This window comes from Capra hircus, chromosome 17, assembly GCF_001704415.2.
Source record: "Capra hircus breed San Clemente chromosome 17, ASM170441v1, whole genome shotgun sequence".
In the NCBI taxonomy this organism is placed as follows: Eukaryota; Metazoa; Chordata; class Mammalia; order Artiodactyla; family Bovidae; genus Capra; species Capra hircus.
The window spans coordinates 65,969,213-65,988,501 of NC_030824.1; the positions used below are offsets into that span (position 1 = coordinate 65,969,213).

Consider the following 19,289-nt stretch of genomic DNA (forward strand, 5'->3'; position numbering starts at 1 on the left):
TAATTATAGATGCTTTATGGTATGTTTTCATGTCTGACAAATTTAGCCCTCTTGTGATGTTCCTTTTTCATTGTTTTCCTGGCTGTTATTGCATGTTTGATTTTTCCGTATCAACTGTAGTGTAACTTGTCTAACTGTATAATTTAACTTATTATATATTTTTCTTGCATTGAATTTGTAAATTAAGTAAGGAAGAAATTACTTCTTTTAATATCATCATAGGCTTCCCTGGTAGCTCAGTGGTGCCTGCAATGCAAGAGATGTGCGTTCAGTCCCTGGGTTAGGAAGATTCCCTGGAGAAGGACATAGCAGCCCACTCCAGTATTCTTGCTGGGGAAACCCCGTGGACAGAGGAGCCTGGAGGGCTGCAGTCCATGGGGTCACAGGAACTTGGACACAACTGAAGTGAGGGAGCACGCATGCGCATATGACGTCATGGCTAAGAAAGCGATGCACCTTTGTGTTGCTCAGTCTTACCAGTTACGTGCTAACAGTTTTTTCATTTAGACTTTATGCAGTGTTTAATTTATTCCTAAGTTATTTAGTCTTCTTTGTTGTTGTTATTGTAAATAAGATTTTTCTCTGCCATTAAGTCCTCTGATTATTACTTTTCAATATTATTTCAAAAATTATGTTTTCTGTACAGTAGTGTGTATATGTTAACCCAGAACTCCTTTTGTAAGTTAATTTTATATCCTACTTTTTCACTAAATTATTCTATTTTTTACTTAGTTTTAGCATTGATTTTTTGGAGTTTTTCAGGTGTACTATTATATGATCTGCAAAAAGAATGTTTACTTCTTTACCTATCTTATAATTGATTTTTCTTATCTCCTTGGATTGGCTAATACCTCTAGTTCAGTGTTGAATAGTAGCAGAGATGGTGGGCTTTTGCATTGTTCTTAGTCTTAATGGAAATGCCTCCGTTATTTATTGAATAAGATAATGGTTGTAGGATTAAAGTCTGTATCGTGTTGAAGATGTCTCCCTTAACTCCTTCTTCCTTGATTATTGAATTGTGAATGGGTGTTGAATTCTGTCAGTAGATTTCTCATCTGTGTAGAAAACCATGTTTTTCAGCTTAGATTAATGACTATATTATATATTAAAAGGTTTTCTTAACTGAACAGTCTTGTATTCCTGGGATAAATCCCACTTGTTCATGTTGTATTATTTTCTTAATGTGGTACTGGACTCAGCTGGCAGGCAGTCACATTGTTTTAAGAAGGAAATGGCAGCCCACTCCGGTATTCTTGCCTGGGAAATCCCATGGACAGGGGAGACTGAAGGGCTATAGTCCATGGGGTTACAAAGAGTCAGATATGACTGACTGACTGAGCTTGCACAAAAATTGTTCCTTCCATTGTGTTTCATGAGTTTTTTTGTTTCTCTGTTTCTCTGCATTGTAGTACCTGATGTGGTGTTTTGTGCTTATTTATCTACTCCTTGATTAGACTCAAAGTATGGTCACCCTTGGTATCTGTGGGGCATTGGTTCTTTTACACTCAGATAAGAAGGCCTTTGTATAAAATGGCACAGTATTTGCATCTAGCTTATGCACATACTCCCATATACTGTAAATCATCTCTAAATTACTTATAATGTTATTGTTTAGTCGCTAAGTCATGTCTGACCTGACTGTTTGTGACCCCATGAACTGTAGCATGCCAGGCTTTTAATATCTATTTAATATGCACATATGTATATAATATGTACACATTTGTAGTATATAACGTAATGCAAATGTAAGTGCTATGTAAATACTTGCTGGTGTATGGCAAATTCAAGTTTTGCTTTTTGAAACTTTCCAAAGGGTTTTTTTTTTTCCTTTTTTAAAAATGTTTTCAATCTTTGTTTGAACCTGCAGATATGGAGGACTGACTACTCTTTTAGCTTGAATTAGATTTTACTTTTCTATCTCCTTATTGCTGTTGTTCAGTAGCTAAGTCATGTCCCACTGTTGAGACCCGATGAACTGTAGCACATCAGGCTTCCCTGTCCTTCACTGTCTCCTGAAGTTTGCTCAAACTCATGTCCATTGAGTCAGTGATGTCATCCATCCATCTTGTCCTCTGTCGCCCCCTTCTTCTCTTGCCCTCGACTTTCCCAGCATCAGGGTCTTTTCCAGTGAGTCAGCTCTTCATGTCAGGTGGCCAAAGTCTTGGAGCTTCAGTATCAGTCCTTCCGATGAATATTCAAAGTTGATTTCCTTTAGGATTGACTGGTTTGATCTCCTTGCTCTCCAGGGGACTCTCAAGAGTCTTCTCCAGCACCATGGTTCGAAATCATTAATTCTTTGGTGCTCAGCCTTCTTTATGGTCCAGCTCTTATATTCATACATGATTATGGGAAAACCATAGCCTTGACTATGCGAACTTTTGTCAGCAAAGTGGTGTCTCTGCTTTTTAATATGCTATCTAACTTTGTCATGGCTTTTCTTCCAAGGAGCAAGCATTTTTTAATTTCATGACTACAGTTACCATCTGCAGTGATTTTGGAGCCCAAGAAAATAAAGTCTATCACTGTTTCCATTGTTTCCCCATCTGTTTGCCATGAAGTGATGGGACCGGATGCCATGATCTTTAGTTGAGTTTTAAGCTAGCTTTTTCACTCTCCTCTTTCACCTTCACCAAGAGGTTTTTTAGTTCCTCTTTACTTTCTGCCCACTTGACTTCACATTCCAAGATGTCTGGCTCTAGATTAGTGATCACATTATCATGATTATCTGGGTCGTGAAGATCTTTTTTGTACAGTTCTTCTGTGTATTCTTGTCACCTCTTCTTAATATCTTCTGCTTCTGTTAGGTTCATACCATTTCTGTCCTTTATCGAACCCATCTTTGCATGAAATGTTCCCTTGGTATCTTTAATTTTCTTGAAGAGATCTCTAGTCTTTCCCATTCTGTTGTTTTCCTCTATTTCTTTGCGTTGATCACTGAAGAATTGATCACTGCTTTCTTATCTCTTCTTGCTATTCTCTGGAACTCTGCATTCAGATGCTTATATCTTTCCTTTTCTCCTTTGCTTTTCGCCTCTCTTCTTTTCACAGCTATTTGTAAGGCCTCCCCAGACAGCCATTTTGCTTTTTTGCATTTCTTTTCCATAGGGATGATCTGGATCCCTGTCTCCTGTACAGTGTCACGAACCTCATTCCGTAGTTCCTGAGGCACTCTATCTGTCAGATCTAGGCCCTTAAATCTATTTCTCATTTCCACTGTATAATCATAAGGGATTTGATTTAGGTCATACCTGAATGGTCTAGCGGTTTTCCCTACTTTCTTCAATTTGAGTCTGAATTTGGTAATAAGGAGTTCATGATCTGAGCCACAGTCAGCTCCTGGTCTTGTTTTTGCTGACTGTATAGAGCTTCCCCATCTTTGGCTGCAAAGAATATAATCAATCTGATTTTGGTGTTGACCATCTGGTGATGTCCATGTGTAGAGTCTTCTCTTGTGTTGTTGGAAGAGGGTGCATTTTCTTGGCAAAACTCTATTAGTCTTTGCCCTGCTTCATTCCGCATTCCAAGCCCAAATTTGCCTGTTACTCCAGGTGTTTCTTGACTTCCTACTTTTGCATTCCAGTCCCCTATAATGAAAAGGACATGTTTTTTGGGTGTTAGTTCTAAAAGGTCTTGTAGGTCTTCATAAAACTGTTCAACTTCAGTTTCTTCAGTGTTACTGGTTGGGGCATAGACTTATGGCAGAAAGTGAAGAGAGCTAAAAAGCCTCTTGATGAAAGTGAAAGAGGAGAGCGAAAAAGTTGGCTTAAAGCTCAACATTCAGAAAACGAAGATCATGGCATCCGGTCCCATCACTTCATGGGAAATAGATGGGGAAACAGTGGAAACAGTGGCAGACTTTATATTTTGGGCTCTAAAATCACTGCAGATGGTGAGTGCAGCCATGAAATTAAAAGATGCTTACTCCTTGGAAGAAAAGTTATGACCAACCTAGATAGTATATTCAAAAGCAGAGACATTACTTTGCCGACTAAGGTCCGTCTAGTCAAGGCTATGGTTTTTCCTGTGGTCATGTATGGATGTGAGAGTTGGACTGTGAAGAAGGCTGAGTGCCGAAGAATTGCTGCTTTTGAACTGTGGTGTTGGAGAAGACTCTTGAGAGTCCCTTGGACTGCAAGGAGATCCAGCCAGTCCATTCTGCAGGAGATCAACCCTGGGATTTCTTTAGAAGGAATGATGCTAAAGCTGATGCTCCAGTACTTTGGCCACCTCATGAGAAGAGTTGACTCATTGGAAAAGACTCTGATGCTAGGAGGGATTGGGGGCAGGAGGAGAAGGGGACGACCGAGGATGAGATGGCTGGATGGCATCACGGACTCGATGGACATGAGTCTGAGTGAACTCCGGGAGCTGGTGATGGACAGGGAGGCCTGGCGTGCTGTGATTCATGGGGTCACAAAGAGTCAGACATGACTGAGCGACTGAACTGAACTTAATTTCTGCCATGAGTGGGGTCCTCTCCATATCTGAGGTTGTTGATATTTCTCCCGGCAATCTTGATTCCAGCTTGTGCTTCATCCAGCCCAGTATTTCACAGGATGTACTCTGCATATAAGTTAAATAAGCAGGGTGACCATATATAACCTTGTTGTACTCCTTTCCCAATTTTGAACTAGTCCATTGTTCCATGTCCAGTTCTAACTGTTACTTCTTGACCTGCAGACAGGTTTCTCAGGAGACAGGTGAGGTGGTCTGATATTCCCATCTCTTTAAGAATTTTCCACAGTTTGTTGTGATCCATACAGTCAAAGGCTTTAGCGTAGTCAGTGAAGCAGAAGTAGATGTTTTTTTCAGAATTCTCTTGCTTTCTCTCACTAACGGATGTTGGCAATTGATCTCTGGTTCCTCTGCCTTTCCTAAATCCACCTTGTACATCTGGAAGTTCTCGGGTCACGTACTGCTGAAGTCTGGCTTGAAGGATTTTGAGCATAATCTTGCTAGCATATGAAATGAGTGTGATCATATTGTAGTTTAAACATTCTTTGGCATTGCCTTTCTTTGAGATTGGAATTAAAAGTGATTTTTTTTCTAGTCCTGTGGCCACTGCTGAATTTTCATTCTTTATTTGTAGTTGGCATTCTCTAATGTTGTCGAACAAGTTAGAAACAGAAATAGCCTGTTAAAGTTGTATTGAATGAAATCTGATTTTAGTGTTTGATTTTGACAATGAGCAGTTACATTTGTTACAGTATTAAAGAGCACTAGCCAGGGAACTGGAACATGTCTAAGTTCTAATCTGAAACTTTGATTTTATGTTGGCCATAAGTAAATAATATTTTGGCTTCATCTTTTGATATCTTCACATCTTTGGTTATCAGTTTTTTCATCTATCAAATCAAGTGGACACTTTGATCTTTTGACTTGTTTCATATCCAAAAGGATTAAATGAAATTATTTTTTAGTCATTAAAGTATGTATTTTTGTATTTTGTATAAAAACTTTTCCTAAATTTGTGTTTGTTTTTAGAATCACCTGTTATAATCCATAGATACTCATGTGATTGTAGATAGTTTTGCAAAACAAATTCTGACTGCAAATAAATAATTTATGTTGTAGAATGTTTGTAAGAATATCAGTGAAGTGATACAGCTCTCTTAACTAAATTATTTAATGTGTGCTTAACACATTTTACTTTTAGGTATGTCTGACTGCAGCAATGATACTTCAACTCTTGGTACATCTAAACCAGCCACAGAAGAAGTCAAGTCTAGTTCTGAGGTGATTGGGTGATATTTATATTGTTTTTTTAAAGTCAACCCATATCAATCAAGTTTAGACTGTCCAAATTGAGTTAGTTTGTCTAACCATGTGCCGTTCTAAATAAACTCTTCTGCACACCTAGACACGGGAAAGGCGTGGGAAGAAAGAGAGCCATTTCTTCATAATTGTAAGTCAGTTTTCATTTGCCTTTGGGCATATGAAATTCTACAGTATACCTGTCCCATAAAAATGAAATAAAAGTCGAGTCAAACTATAGTTTTAAATTTAAATATGCAGCGAAGTTTCTGTTGAAGTAATAGTAGTAATTGGTTCACATTTGTGCTCATCTGATCCTGTATTGTCTCCGGTTAATTATACATCAGAATCTAAGTGTAATGTTTAAAAAAAATACTCAGTTCTGGACTTTACCTCAGACTCACTAAATCTGAGTGTGTAGTGCTAGATACTGGGCTGTGTGTGTGTTTTTTATTGTTGTTGTTTTAAATTCTATAGGTGATTCTGTATCACCTCAAAACCACTGTTCTAGCTCATTAGAATACAGAAATATTAAGAAATTAATCTTACATTGAATTCAAGTAATCAGATATTTCTTTGAACATCTAATCCTAGTAACAGCTCTCAAATTTATAGTGGTTAAAGATTTACAGAGTAGCACTTTCATATTTTTCTACCTTGCCCCTCAGACTGATTTGATATAATCCAATTAGGTAAGAAGAACAGCCGTTATTTCCCTCATTTATTTGTTGAACATATTTTAACTTTCAGAGAGGTAGTAGCTGACTTTGGGCAACGGGGAGGTCTGGAGCATAACATGGGTTCTTCCGACTCCAATGGCAGTGTTAAAAAATCAGCTTGCTGTCTGTGTAGGTGGCAGTGCTAGGCATGATGTTTCATCATCGTCCCAAGACATTGAGTCTGTATGACAAGCTTCAATGTAGGATTTAGAGCTAGATAATTTACTTTTCACTCGAAAGTCAAAGATGAGCTCTGGTTGGCAGAATATATATTGTCTGTGAGGGATTCAGAATTCTTTGTGATTTAAAATAGTTTGGCTGTTTACCATTTGTCAAAGAAGTGTTGTAGCTATATTTAGTTCTGAGAACCTAGGGAATCATATATACCATGTTTGTCTTAACTCGTGTTGTTTATTTTTTATGATCAAGTCTCTGAATTTGTACTGTTGAGAGACGATCAGAAGTTTGACACCTGTGAACTATAGGGAGGATTGGCAGCCCAGCCAATGATGGGGCTTATAATTGTAAATAAAATTACTCTTTTTGTGGTTTACCACTGTGAGTTTCAGCTACTTGAATGTCACCCGGATAGATATTAAACTAGAAATTTCCTGCTCAGTAGAGAGTTAAACCTGGATGGCAGTGATCTGAAGGAATCCATTGCTAAGTAATTGTTCAGAATTTGTGTGTAAATTCATATCAGGCATTCTCTGTATTTTTAGCCATACCCAGGGATATTGTACTTGAAAGAAGAAAAAGAAAAACCAGGTGTGTGAATATAATCTGAATTTATACCCCAATTTAAAAGGTTTGTATAAGTTTATTACAGTTAACCAAAGTTGGATTTAGGAATATTTTGTGACTTTGAAATTGCTCATTTATTAGAATTCTACTAACTTAAATATTCTTTTTTCCAGTATCCTTGATGAAAACATTTTAGGGCTCAAATTTGCTTATACGAATTCTTCTTTTATGTACTGTAACTCTATTTGTATTTTGGCCATTAACTCTTAAATGTTCTATACATCAAACTTTCCAGTAATTCAGGATAATCATAGCAGAGCTTGGCACATAAACTGTTGGTCAGTTTGATGAATGAATGAATTCTCACTCTACTAGTAAATGATATTTGGATACTAGTTTCTTAGAAATAGAATATGATGACCTGAATTATAGTTTTCATTTCTTTAAAAGCAAAACAAGACAGCAGAAACTCTCAACATTTTGAACTGAGCCAAAAACATCAACCCTGCAAAGAAGAGACTTAAGGTTCATGTAGGTTCTATATGACAGTACTGTGTGGGTCACAACAAACTATGGAAAGCAAACTGTGGCAGCAGAGACCTGGAAGTCTTAACATCAATAATGAGGAAAGAGCTGTGATTTGAGCATAAAGAAAAATGAATAAATTTAAGAAACTTAATAGGGAAAGATTATATAAAGACAGAAGCAAGGAAGTTGGGAAAACAGGTGTATTTTTGCCAACAACAACAAAAAGGGAAAGCAGAGTAGTTGCATTGGGTATTTATTAGTGTGTTTTAGGGTTTTTGCATTACTTTTCTGTCTGCCCTTTGATATAGTAACAGTAATGCATATACTTAATTCTAAATACCCAAAAAATAGATATACAAATATTTTCATTCCTTCTTTACATAAGTAACTCAGAGGTCTAAAAGTGAATTTGTTCAGATCCTGCACACAAGCTGCATGTTATTAGGGGAAATTTTAAAATAAGTAAAATAGAGTGTAGAATAATAATGCTTTTGGAGTGGTTCACATGAAGAATTATAGCAGTTCAGGAAGTGTCAGCCAGGAATATCCGTGAAGGTGGTCTTTAAACTGTCTTACAGTGTGGGGTAGCATTTGAGCATGTGACTGGTGATGGTCACTACCTGGGCAGAGTCATAGAGAAAGGAAACAGACATGTGTATGGGGAAGCATGAGTAAGTTTGATTTAATAGGGTATCTGAAGAAGCATAATTGGTGTTAAGATAGTTCAGGTCATGGAAAGATTGTGTCAGGTGGAGCAGGCTTTTATGTTGTAAATATATTGGGGAGGAAGACAGACATGTTAAAAAAATATATAACATATACATAAATTATAGACAACAAAGGTCCATCTAGTTAAAGCTGTGTTTTTTCCAGTAGTCATGTATGGATGTGAAAGTTGGACCATAAAGAAAGCTAAGCGCTGAAGAATTGATGCTTTTGAACTGTGGTATTGGAGAAGACTCTTGAGAGTCCTTTGGACTACAAGGATATCCAACCAGTCCATCCTAAAGGAGATCAGTCCTGAATATTCATTGGAAGGACTGATACTGAAGCTGAAACTTTGGCCACCTGATGCGAAGAAGTGACTCATTTGAAAAGACCCTGATGCTGGGAAAGACTGAAGGCAGAAGTAGAAGGGGATGACAGAGGATGAGATGGTTGGATGACATCACTGACTCAATGGGCATGAGTTCGAGCAAGCTCCAGGAGTTGGTGAAGGACAGGGAATCCTGGCGTGCTGCAGTCCACAGGGTCGCAGAGTTGGACGTGACTGAGCAGCTGGACTGAACTGAAATTATAATCTTTACTGCTATAAAGCAGGATAAGAGGCTAAAGAGTGATGAGTGCTAATTTGCATTAGTTGGTCAGGAAAGGCCCTTTCTAGGTGAGCAAATACCTCAGTGAGTTGAGGGAGGGGCATGTGAAAATATGGGAGTAAACCTTCCAGAAAGAGGAAACAACAGGAGCAAAAATAAGATTGGTACGTTTGAAGAATAGTGGTGAGGACTCTGGCTGGAACTGAGGGTCAGTGAGAAAAGAGTGGAAAGAAATGCAGTAGCTAGCTGCTAAGATTTGCTTGGCTCAGAAATGAGAATGACTGACATGATTAGAAACTTGGGAGATCTGAAATGCAGGATTCAGGTAGCAAGTGGTTGGAAAATGTAAGACAAATAGGTGTTGATACTAGTAGATTAAAACATTTGTTAAGAAAAATGTGCAACATACGAAATAAAAGTGGAGTAGTAAATGAACTCCCGTAGACTCATCATCCGGATTATCATTGTTTCGACTTGACCACATTTGCTTTACCCATTCTTATGTAGGATCATCTCCCTTTTAAAAACCATGAGATTGACAATGAGAAGATGGAATAAAGACAGACAGAAAGAGCTTGGCCAAGACAGTAACATTTGTAACCTTATTTCAACTCTGTCTTGATACTGGTCTGTTTTAGAGAAATGTAGGTAGGGTACTGCTGCTGCTAAGTCGCTTCAGTTGTGTCTGACTCTGTGCGACCCCATAGACGGCAGCCCACCAGGCTCCGCTGTCCCTGGGATTCTCCAGGCAAGAACACTGGATGGGTTGCCATTTCCTGACAAAGTTAGGAGTAACTGTGCTGGAACTCCAGTATTTGTCCTGTTGGTCCTTAGCTAAAATCAGTGTGCTAGAATTACAGCATCTTTATATAATGTTTTTAATTTCCTGAGCTATTTCACATTTGATTCTTTTAATAGCTATATGAGGTATAGGTGAAGTTAAGAATCTTGTTTTATAAAAGAGGAAATTGAGACCTAGGGAAGGTCAAGTGACTTCTGTACAGTTATAAAAAGGGGCGGAGCAAGTCCTTAAATCTGTGTCTCCTGATAAGTTGATTAGTTCTCTTGAGATATCATGGATGGGCTTATTCACCTAATGCTCTTGAACCATGTTAAATTAACTTTGCCATAAATACACTAACCATGTTTTAAAGGTCATATTTTTACTGATTCAGATGGAAATTTCAAAGACTGTTTGAATTATGATTTTAATAGAATTGCTTTCTCTTTTTGTAGGCAAAAAAAGAATGTAATTTCATCCAACACAGAAGGCATTTGTGCTTTTTGATTTTAGAACAGAATATGGTCTCTGTTGACATGCATAATTAGTTCACTAAGCACTTCGACCTTCATTGTCTGAAGCCATAACTAGAGCAATTAGAGTTGAATATTTGTGACTTCTTTTTCTTATTTTCCACACTGCTTGCTTTATTCATTGCTGTTTTGTTTAGGTTTGACTGAAATTAAGAAGTTAATCTTTTAAATTAGAAGAAAATATAACTACTTGATAGCAGAACAAAATACCTACTGATCATTAGAGATATTTCACGGTGCTTTTATAATGAATTTTCAAATAACATTTAAAAATGGTAGATAAAAGAAACAGTTGGAAAACTTGAAGCTTATTATTGTACTTTATTTTTACCTGCTCAGTGGCAAATTAGATTAAACAGCAATGTTAAATATAGGTGTTTTAGAAGAAGTAATGTCTTGTATTGTTCCAGAAGTCTAACTAAGGCTAAGACAAGTTCTTTTATATCCTTTCTGGAAAGTTTCTATCTTGTTCCTAATAAGCATTTTACAAATTAGGTTTTACTGTTCTTAATGTAATGCATTGATGACATCAAGAAACTTGCTTCCAGTATGCCTTCTGTTACACTATTAAGGTAGACTTCTAGTCTTTGGGTGAATTTTTGTTATTGTTGCATCTTTGATTTTCTGTGAAGTGCTTCCATCATCATAAATTGTTGCTGATTTAGTTGCTAAGCTGTGTTCAACTCTTCTCAACTCTTTGAACTGTAGCTCCCAGAAGCTCCTCTGTCCATGGGACTTCCTAGGCAAGAATACTGTAGTGGGGTGCCATTTCCTTCTCCCAGGAACTTCCCGGCATAGGGATCAAACCCACGTGTCCTGCTTGTCAGGCAGATTCTTGACCACTGAGCAGCCTGGGAGCCCTTTTCTATAGTTTTTGCTTTCCTGTTTTTTTTCCTTCATCGTGTTTGTTTGGTTATTTTGTTTGCTTTGCTTTGTTCCTCTTGGCACTCTACTTTGGTCTTGTTTTGTGGTTTAGTTTTGTTTCTGATTGGTGGGTACCATTTCTGGTTTTCTTTGCTCACTAGTCACTCTCTCGTCCTTCGTTTTCTTTGGGCCGTTTTGGTTTCGTTCGTGTCTGTGTGTTCCTTTGTTTTTGTTTTTTATTTGATTTTGCTTTTAACATTTGTCTGCGTTTCATTTTTTGTTTCTTGGTTGTGGGTGTGGTATTTTTGGAGGTTTTTTGTTGTTTCTGGGGAGCTTGTGTGTGTGTGTGTGTGTGTGTGTTGGCTTGTTTGTTTTAACCCCCTTTATTGCCATAACACACGGCTTGTGGAATCTTGGTTCCCTGACCAGAAGTTGGGCCTGAGTTGCTGGAGTGGGAGTACTGAGTCCAGGACACTAGACCCCCCGAGAACTCCTGACCCCAGGGACTATTAATCAGTGAGCACTCCCACGAAGACCTCCACCTGAATCCAAGACGCAGCACCACCCAACTGCCCGCAGCACCACCCAACTGCCCGCAGCACCACCCAACTGCCCGCAGCACCACCCAACTGCCCGCAGCACCCAGCGCTGGATGCCTCACCCAAACAACAAGCAAGACAAGGACAGAAACCCAGTCGTCAGCAGGCAGGCCGCCCACAGACACCCCGAAGCATATCACCGCACACAGCCCTGCCTATCAGAGGGAAAAGACTCACCTCCTCATCAGTAGTCATAAATGCTGGCTGTCAAAATGTAAAGCCTTTTATAGTAATAATCTCAAGGCATATTTTCAGGAATAGAAAACATAAAGTGTGAGAAAAAATTACTGGAGCTTTTTCTTTTAGTTTTGGTCTTCACAGGCTACAGAAAAGACTGTGACTGGGCGTTGGATTTATAGGAGGAGGAGTTACTGCACCAACCACAGGGGCGCAGAGGCAGTGAGCAGGCAGGCGCTCCCTGGGCCGGGACGGAGGCCGCCGCGGGAGAATGGCGTCTGAGCGGCGACCGCAAGTGGGTCGGGGTCAGACTGCCGGCAGCTTTTTGTTTTTCTTTCTTTGTTGTACTGATTTCTGCCTGTGCTGGATCTTGGCTGCCGTGAGGGCCTTCTCTGGCCGTGGGGAGCGGGGGTTGCTCTAGCTGTAGCGCACGAGCTCCTCGCTGCGGTGCCTTCTTTCATTGCGGAGCACGGGCGTCGATAGTTGAGGCCGGCGGGCTCGGTGATTGTGGCCTGCGGGCTCTGGAACTTGGCCTCAGGAGTTGGGGTGCACAGGCGTAGTTGTTTCACGGCATGTGGGATCTTCCCAGATCAGGGACGGAACCCAGGGCTCCTGCATTGGCAGGCAGACCCTTAACCAAGCACTGGGGGAGCCCCATCAGCAGTTGTTTGAGCCATATTGTAACATCGGAGAGGGCAATGGCAACCCGCTCCAGCACTCTTGCCTGGAAAATCCCATGGACCGAGGAGCCTGGTGGGCCACAGTCCATGGGGTCGCACAGAGTTGGACACAATCGAGCGACTTCACTTTCACTTTTCACCTTCATGTATTGGGGAAGAAGATGGCAACCCACTCCAGTGTTCTTGCCTGGAGAATCCCAGGGACGGGGGAGCCTGGTGGGCTGCCATCTGTGGGGTCACACAGAGTCAGACACAACTGAAGCGACTTAGCAGCAGCAGCAGCGGCGGCATGACTAGTGTAGTGTTGAGAAAGTTCGCTGGAGTGATGAGTAGTAGTCTTAAGGGCTTCACCAAAGAAGGCCATGGGGGAGTTATTCTCCCCCAGTGTGGTTAGTCTTATGCTATGAAATGCATTACATTTATGACATTAAAGTTGTATTTTGTTAAAGTGTAGTTGATTCACAATGCTGTGTTAGTTTCTGGTGTGCAGCAAAGTGATTCAGTTATATGTATACACACACACACACACATTCTTTTTCATATTTTTTTCCAAAATGGCTTATTGGTGGTAGTGGTTTAGTCGCTAAGTCGTATCTGACTCTTGTGATCCCATGGACTGTAGCCTGCCAGGCTCCTCTGTCCCTGGGATTGTCCAGGCGAGAATACTGGAGTGGGTTGCCTTAATTACATGATACTAAATACAGTTCCCTGTCTGATACAGGAGGACTTTGTTATTTATTTTATACATAGTAGTTTGTATCTGCTAATTACAAACTCCTGATTTATCCCTCTCCCAGCCCCTTTCCCCTTCAAGAACCATAAGTTTGTTTTCTGTGTCTGAATTTGTTTATTTTTTTGTAAGTATATTAATTTGTGTCGTATTTTAGATTCTACATATAAGTGATATCTTATAGTACTTTTTTATTCTCTGATTTACTTCACTCAGTATGACAATCTCTAGGTCCATCCATGTTGCTGCAAATGGCATTATTTCATTCTTTTTTTTCTGGCTGAATAGTATCCCCTTGTGTGTGTACACACACACACGTACACACACACACACACACACACGTTGTCTTTACCCATTCATCTGTTGATGGGCATTTAGGCTGCTTCCATGTCTTGGCTATTGTGAGTAGTGCTGCCATGAACATTTGGGATGCATGTATGTTTTTGAATTATAGTTTTCTCCAGATATGTGCCCAGGAGTGGGGTTGCTGGATCATATGGCAGTTCTGTTTCTAGTTTTTGAAGTAATCTGGTGCTAGTGATAAAGAACCTGCCTGCCATTGCAGGAGACATAAGAGACACAGGTTTGATCCCTGGGTTAGGAATATCCCCTGGAGGAGGGCATGGCAATCCACTCCAGTATTCTTGCCTGCAGAATCCCATGGACAGAGGAGCCTGACAGGTTACAGTCCATAGGGTTGCAGAGTCAGGCTTGACTGAAGCAACTCAGCATGCACACACTCATACTGTTTTCCATAGTGGCTGCACCAACGTACAGCCCCCCAGCAGTGTAGGAGGCTTCTCTTTTCTTTATTTCCTCGCCAGCACTTGTTTGTACAGTTTTTGGTGATGGCCATTCTGACTCGTGTGAGGTGTAGTTTTGATTTGCATTTCTCTGGTAATTAGCAGTGTTTAGCATCTTCTCATGTGCCTGTTAGCCATCTGTGTGTCTTCTTTGGAAATATGTCTACTTAAGTGTCTCCCCATTTTTTGATTGGGTTGTTTGTTTCCTTGGTTATTGAGTTGTATGAGCTATTTGTATAGTTTGGAGATTAAGCCCTTATCAGTCACATCATTTGCCAATATTTTCTCCCAGTTCATAGGTTGTCTTTTCTTTCTGTTTATAGTTTCTTTTGCTGTGTGAAAGCTTCTTTTGATTAGGTCCCATTTGTTTCTTTTTGCTTTGGTTTCTTTTGCCTTGGGAGACTGACTTAAAAAATCGTCTGTACAATTTATGGCAGAAAATGTTTTTCCTGTGTTTTCTTCTAGGAGTTTCATGGTGTCATGTTTTATATTTTAAGTCTTTAAGCCAGGGGTCCCAGCTTCCAGACTGAAGACCAGTACCTCTTGTCAGATCAGTGTCCTTAGATTAGAAATAAAGTGCACAATAAATGTAATCTGCTTGAATCATCCCCAAACCATCCCTCTCACGCCTGGGCGATGGAGAAATTGTCTTCCGTGAAATTAGTCCCTGGTTCCAAAAAGGTTGGGGACCACTGCTTTAAGCCATTTTGAGTTTATTTTTGTGTATGGTGTGAGGGTGTGTTTTAACTTCATTGATTTACATGAGGCCGTCCAGCTTTCCCCGTACCATTTGCTGAAGAGACTGTCTTTTCCCCGTTGTGTATTTTTGCTTCCTTTGTTAAAGATTAATTGACTGTAGGTGTATGGGTTTGTTTCTGGGCTCTTTGTTCTGTTGCATTGATCAATATATTTGGGGTTTTTTTTCCCTCCAATACCACACTGTTTTGATTATTGTGACTTTGTGGTATTGTCTGAAGTCTGGAAAGGTTATGCCTCCAGCTTTGTTTCTTTCCTTGGGATTGCTCTGGAAATTCTGGTTCAATATAATTTTAGGATTATTTGTTCTACTTCTCTGAAAGATGTCATAGGTAATTTGATAAAGTGAGTATGTATTAGACCAATAAGTTCTGCTATTATAAGAAGCAGTATGACTCTGGGAGGGATTGGGGGCAGGAGGAGAAGGGGACGACAGAGGATGAGATGGCTGGATGGCAACAGTGACTCGATGGACGTGAGTCTGAGTGAACTCCGGGAGTTGGTGATAGACAGGAAGGCCTGGCGTGCTGCGATTCATGGGGTCGCAAAGAGTCGGACACGACTGAGCGACTGAACTGAACTGATGTAGCATCAGGCTATATACAGGGTTTTTCACCCTTAACAATATGACATATTTTGCTATAAGGTTTTTTATTGTGGGATATTATCCTGTGCATTGTAGGACCTCTAGCAACATTCCTGCCCTGTATCTTCAAGATGCCAGTAGCATGCCATCCTCAGCTATAACATACAGAAATGTCTTTAGAGTGGGGGGAGAGATGGGTACTAAAATTGACCCCAGTTAATAACTATGAAGTTATCAGGTAACATCCATATTTTCTGGCAGCTGATGCTATTTGCAATAACAGGCTTAGTCCGTGTCTTGAAGCTCCTGATTCCCAGACATCCTAGTTGAATTATGCAGTCTCCCACAACTAGGAGTAGGAAGTCCTAGATGCAGCTGTCTCTGGGGTTCTGGTATTAGCAAAAGGCAGCACTAATGATATAATTGGAAGCTGGTGCTTCAGTCTTGAATTGTTGAAAGTGAAGGGTCGGATTAAGACAAATGCTGCTCTAACTGTGTAGGATGATACGGAAATAGAGAAAACAGCAGTACAAGTGGTCAGCATCAAGGAAACAGTGCGTTTGACTCATAAATGTCTGAAAGCAAGTATACTGGCTGGCGTGACCCATGTGTTTCACTCGCCTTGGAGAGACTGTGTTAATGTTGAGGTTAAAAATAAGGCCTCTTGAAGCCAGTGTGCCAGATTGAATCCCATTTCATCACTTGGTAGCTGCATGTTATTGAGAGATTTCTTAATCTGTCTTCTTACCTGTAAAACAGATATAATAATGGTACCTAAGTCTGAGAGTTTTGTGGGTTTTTAACGAGACAGTGCACATTGAGCAATTAGAATTAAATCAGTTAATATGTGAAAAACATATACAACAGTACCTGACACATAGTCAGTACTCATTGTTTTCATTGTAGGGCTCCATTTGCAAGAGGGTACATTATTTAAATTATTTTAATCCTTTAACGACCTAGTCCTCAGTTTTCTTATCTGTTAAATTGGGAAAATTTTATCTCCCTCACGGGCTTCCCTTGTGGCTCAAATGGTAAAGAATCCGCCTGCAGTGCAGGAGACCTGGGTTCAATCCCTGGGTCAGGAACACCTCCCGGAGAAGGAAATGGCTACTGACTCCAGTGTTCTTGCCTTGTAAAACCCCATGGACAGAGGCCTAGAGGACTGCAGTCTACGGGGTCACAAAGAGTCGGTCACGACTGAGCTACTAACATTAACTCCTCACAGGGCAGTTGTAAACGTTAAAGGAAATACTTCAGGTAATAAGCTTGTTAGCATGGCACCTGGCATATATTGATAGAAGGCAGTTAAGAAAGGTCAGCATTTAGTTCTTACTGGCAAATTAGGGAACCATGCAGCTATCAAACAGGTTTCATAGGTAATTCATGTACTAGCATTCTGAAAGGTTTCTGGAGCGTTTCATAGTTATCATTGATACTCAAAAGTGCTTACAAAGATATTGTAAGACTTCTTCCCATTTATCCACTTTTTGTAGTTCAGCTTTCAGTGTCTTATGTTGCAAGCAGATGAAACCAATTCCAGGTCACTTACATAGAAAAGACATTTACTAAGAGGATCTGAGGTAACTTACAAGGAAGTTGGAAGCCAGAATCCAGGTTCTCGATCGGGGAGTATGCCCCAGATCCCAGTTCAGCACGGTTTCAGCGCGGGCACTGTGCTGCTGGGGCTGGGCAGCTGGCACTGCCAGGACTCCGGGTACTGGCTGTGGTAACTGGCGCTGCCCCTGTAGTGGCAGCTTGGTCTCACTGCAGTCACCGCCGCCCCTCAGTGAGTTCTCAACACTCCTCTTGTCACTAGTTTCTGATCGCAGGCCTGGGGCACGTGCCTTCACAGAGCCTAGGTCGCATGGCAGTTCCCCAAAGCCTGGGAACAAACAATAATAATATGACTTAGTAGAGCTTAGCCTGACACTTTTCTAAATACTTTTTATTTCATTTCATTGTTACAACAACTGAGGTAGGTACTGATATCATTTTGCTGATGAGGAAAGAGAAGTTGAGGAACTTTGGGACTTTTAGGAAGTTTACATAATATGTGGAAGAGCTAGGGATTGAACTCAAGTAATCTGGCTGCAGGTATTCGCCTGATTATCAGGTATTTTGAGCTTTTATATAAGAAGAAGCAGGTTCTGCCTTTCCCCAGCCTTATGTGGAGGCTTTCCCTGATATTAGAAGGGGACTGTGACTGGGCAGCCAGAAGAATGAGATATAGACTCAGTACTTGGCTAAAGTCTGACTTGGCAAACCAGTCATTGCCTCTGTTGCTGTTTTAAAAGCTCCAGGATGAGGGACACTGAATCTGAGGATCAGAGGGATTTTTTTTTTTAATGCTCTGCCATTTTTTTATTCACTTAGAGGAGAATACTTGTGAGATTTCAGACTCTGGGTCAAATAGGGAATATATGTCTATAAATAACACTTAGGATTGTGTGACGTTTTTATAGTGAGAGGGTATTGGCCCAGTTTATTTTTGTCATGAAGACCAGTTTTGGAAAATTGGTAAACTTTATTTGCTGCTGGGTCGTAGAGCCGCAAGTCAGTCCTTGCTGGTAGGTGGGCACTATATTCAGGGCCATACACCTGCCACCACAAGACTGGTGTGGTCTCCCTAGGGGTGGATTTGGGGCTTTCAAGAAAAGCAGATCCTCTCCCATTAGAGGTGGTAGAATGGAATTTCACCCTGTAAAAAGCTGACTTTATTGAGGTACATTTTGCATATGATAAAACGTGTTCATTTAAAATGTACAGTTGGATGAGTTGTGACAAGTATATATATTTGGGAAACCATAACCTCAGTGCAGACGCAGACAAAGCTTCTTGTGCACTGTTGCAGTCAGCCCTCCTGGATCCACCCTCCTCCTTGGGCAAGAGCTGGGCTATCATGATACCTTAGTTTTGTGTGCTCTGTGTGTGCTCAGCTGTTCAGTCATGTACGACTCTCTGTGACTCTGTGGACTGTAGCTCTCCAGGCTCCGCTATCCATGGAATTTTCCAGGCAGAAATACTGGAGTGGGTTGCCTTTTCCTTCTCCAGGGGATCTTCCCAGCCCCAAGATTGAACCCCCATCTCTTGTATCTCCTACGCTGGCAGTGGATTCTTTACCACTGGGCCACCTGGGAGGCCCTTCTTCATCTACAAAAGTGAGAATTTTGTGTTCTGCAGTTCTGGCATGTATGCTTTTTGTGTCTGGATTTTTGGCTCAGAATATTGAGATTAAACAACAGTTATTGTAGACATCAGTAATTCACTCCTTTTTATTGCTGAGGAATGTTCCATCATAAGTATAAACTATAACTTGTTTATCCATTGACCTGTTGATGGACATTTTTTTCTTCTCATTTTGGGCTCTTATAAGTAAGCCTGCTCAAACTACCGCACAATTGCACTCATCTCACACGCTAGTAAAGTAATGCTCAAAATTCTCCAAGCCAGGTTTCAGCAATACGTGACCTGTGAACTTCCTGATGTTCAAGCTGGTTTTAGAAAAAGCAGAGGAACCAGAGATCAAATTGCCAACATCCGCTAGATCATGGAAAAAGCAAGAGAGTTCCAGAAAAACATCTATTTCTGCTTTATTGACTATGCCAAAGCCTTTGACTGTGTGGATCACAATAAACTGTGGAAAATTCTGAAAGAGATGGGAATACCAGACCACCTGATCTGCCTCTTGAGAAATCTGTATGCAGGCCAGGAAGCAG

General features: G+C 40.5%; 1 protein-coding gene across 12 annotated transcripts in view; it reads left to right on the top strand.

The window, feature by feature from the left end:
* The window catches only part of ARFIP1 (ADP ribosylation factor interacting protein 1), a 141,242-nt gene that overhangs the window by 14,826 nt on the left and 107,127 nt on the right, over positions 1-19,289 (top strand). For 5 of the 12 annotated variants that reach the window (XM_018061608.1, XM_013970489.2, XM_018061602.1 and 2 more), the window contains exon 2: positions 5,657-5,736. The exons of 6 other annotated variants lie outside the window; for them this stretch is intronic. In XM_018061608.1, coding sequence (XP_017917097.1) covers positions 5,659-5,736 — 78 coding nt within the window. In that variant the 5' untranslated portion in view covers positions 5,657-5,658. Of the gene's footprint in view, positions 1-4,677; positions 4,685-5,656; positions 5,737-19,289 lie in introns of those variants that run through there. One more of the 12 variants, XM_018061603.1, reaches the window with a different exon arrangement.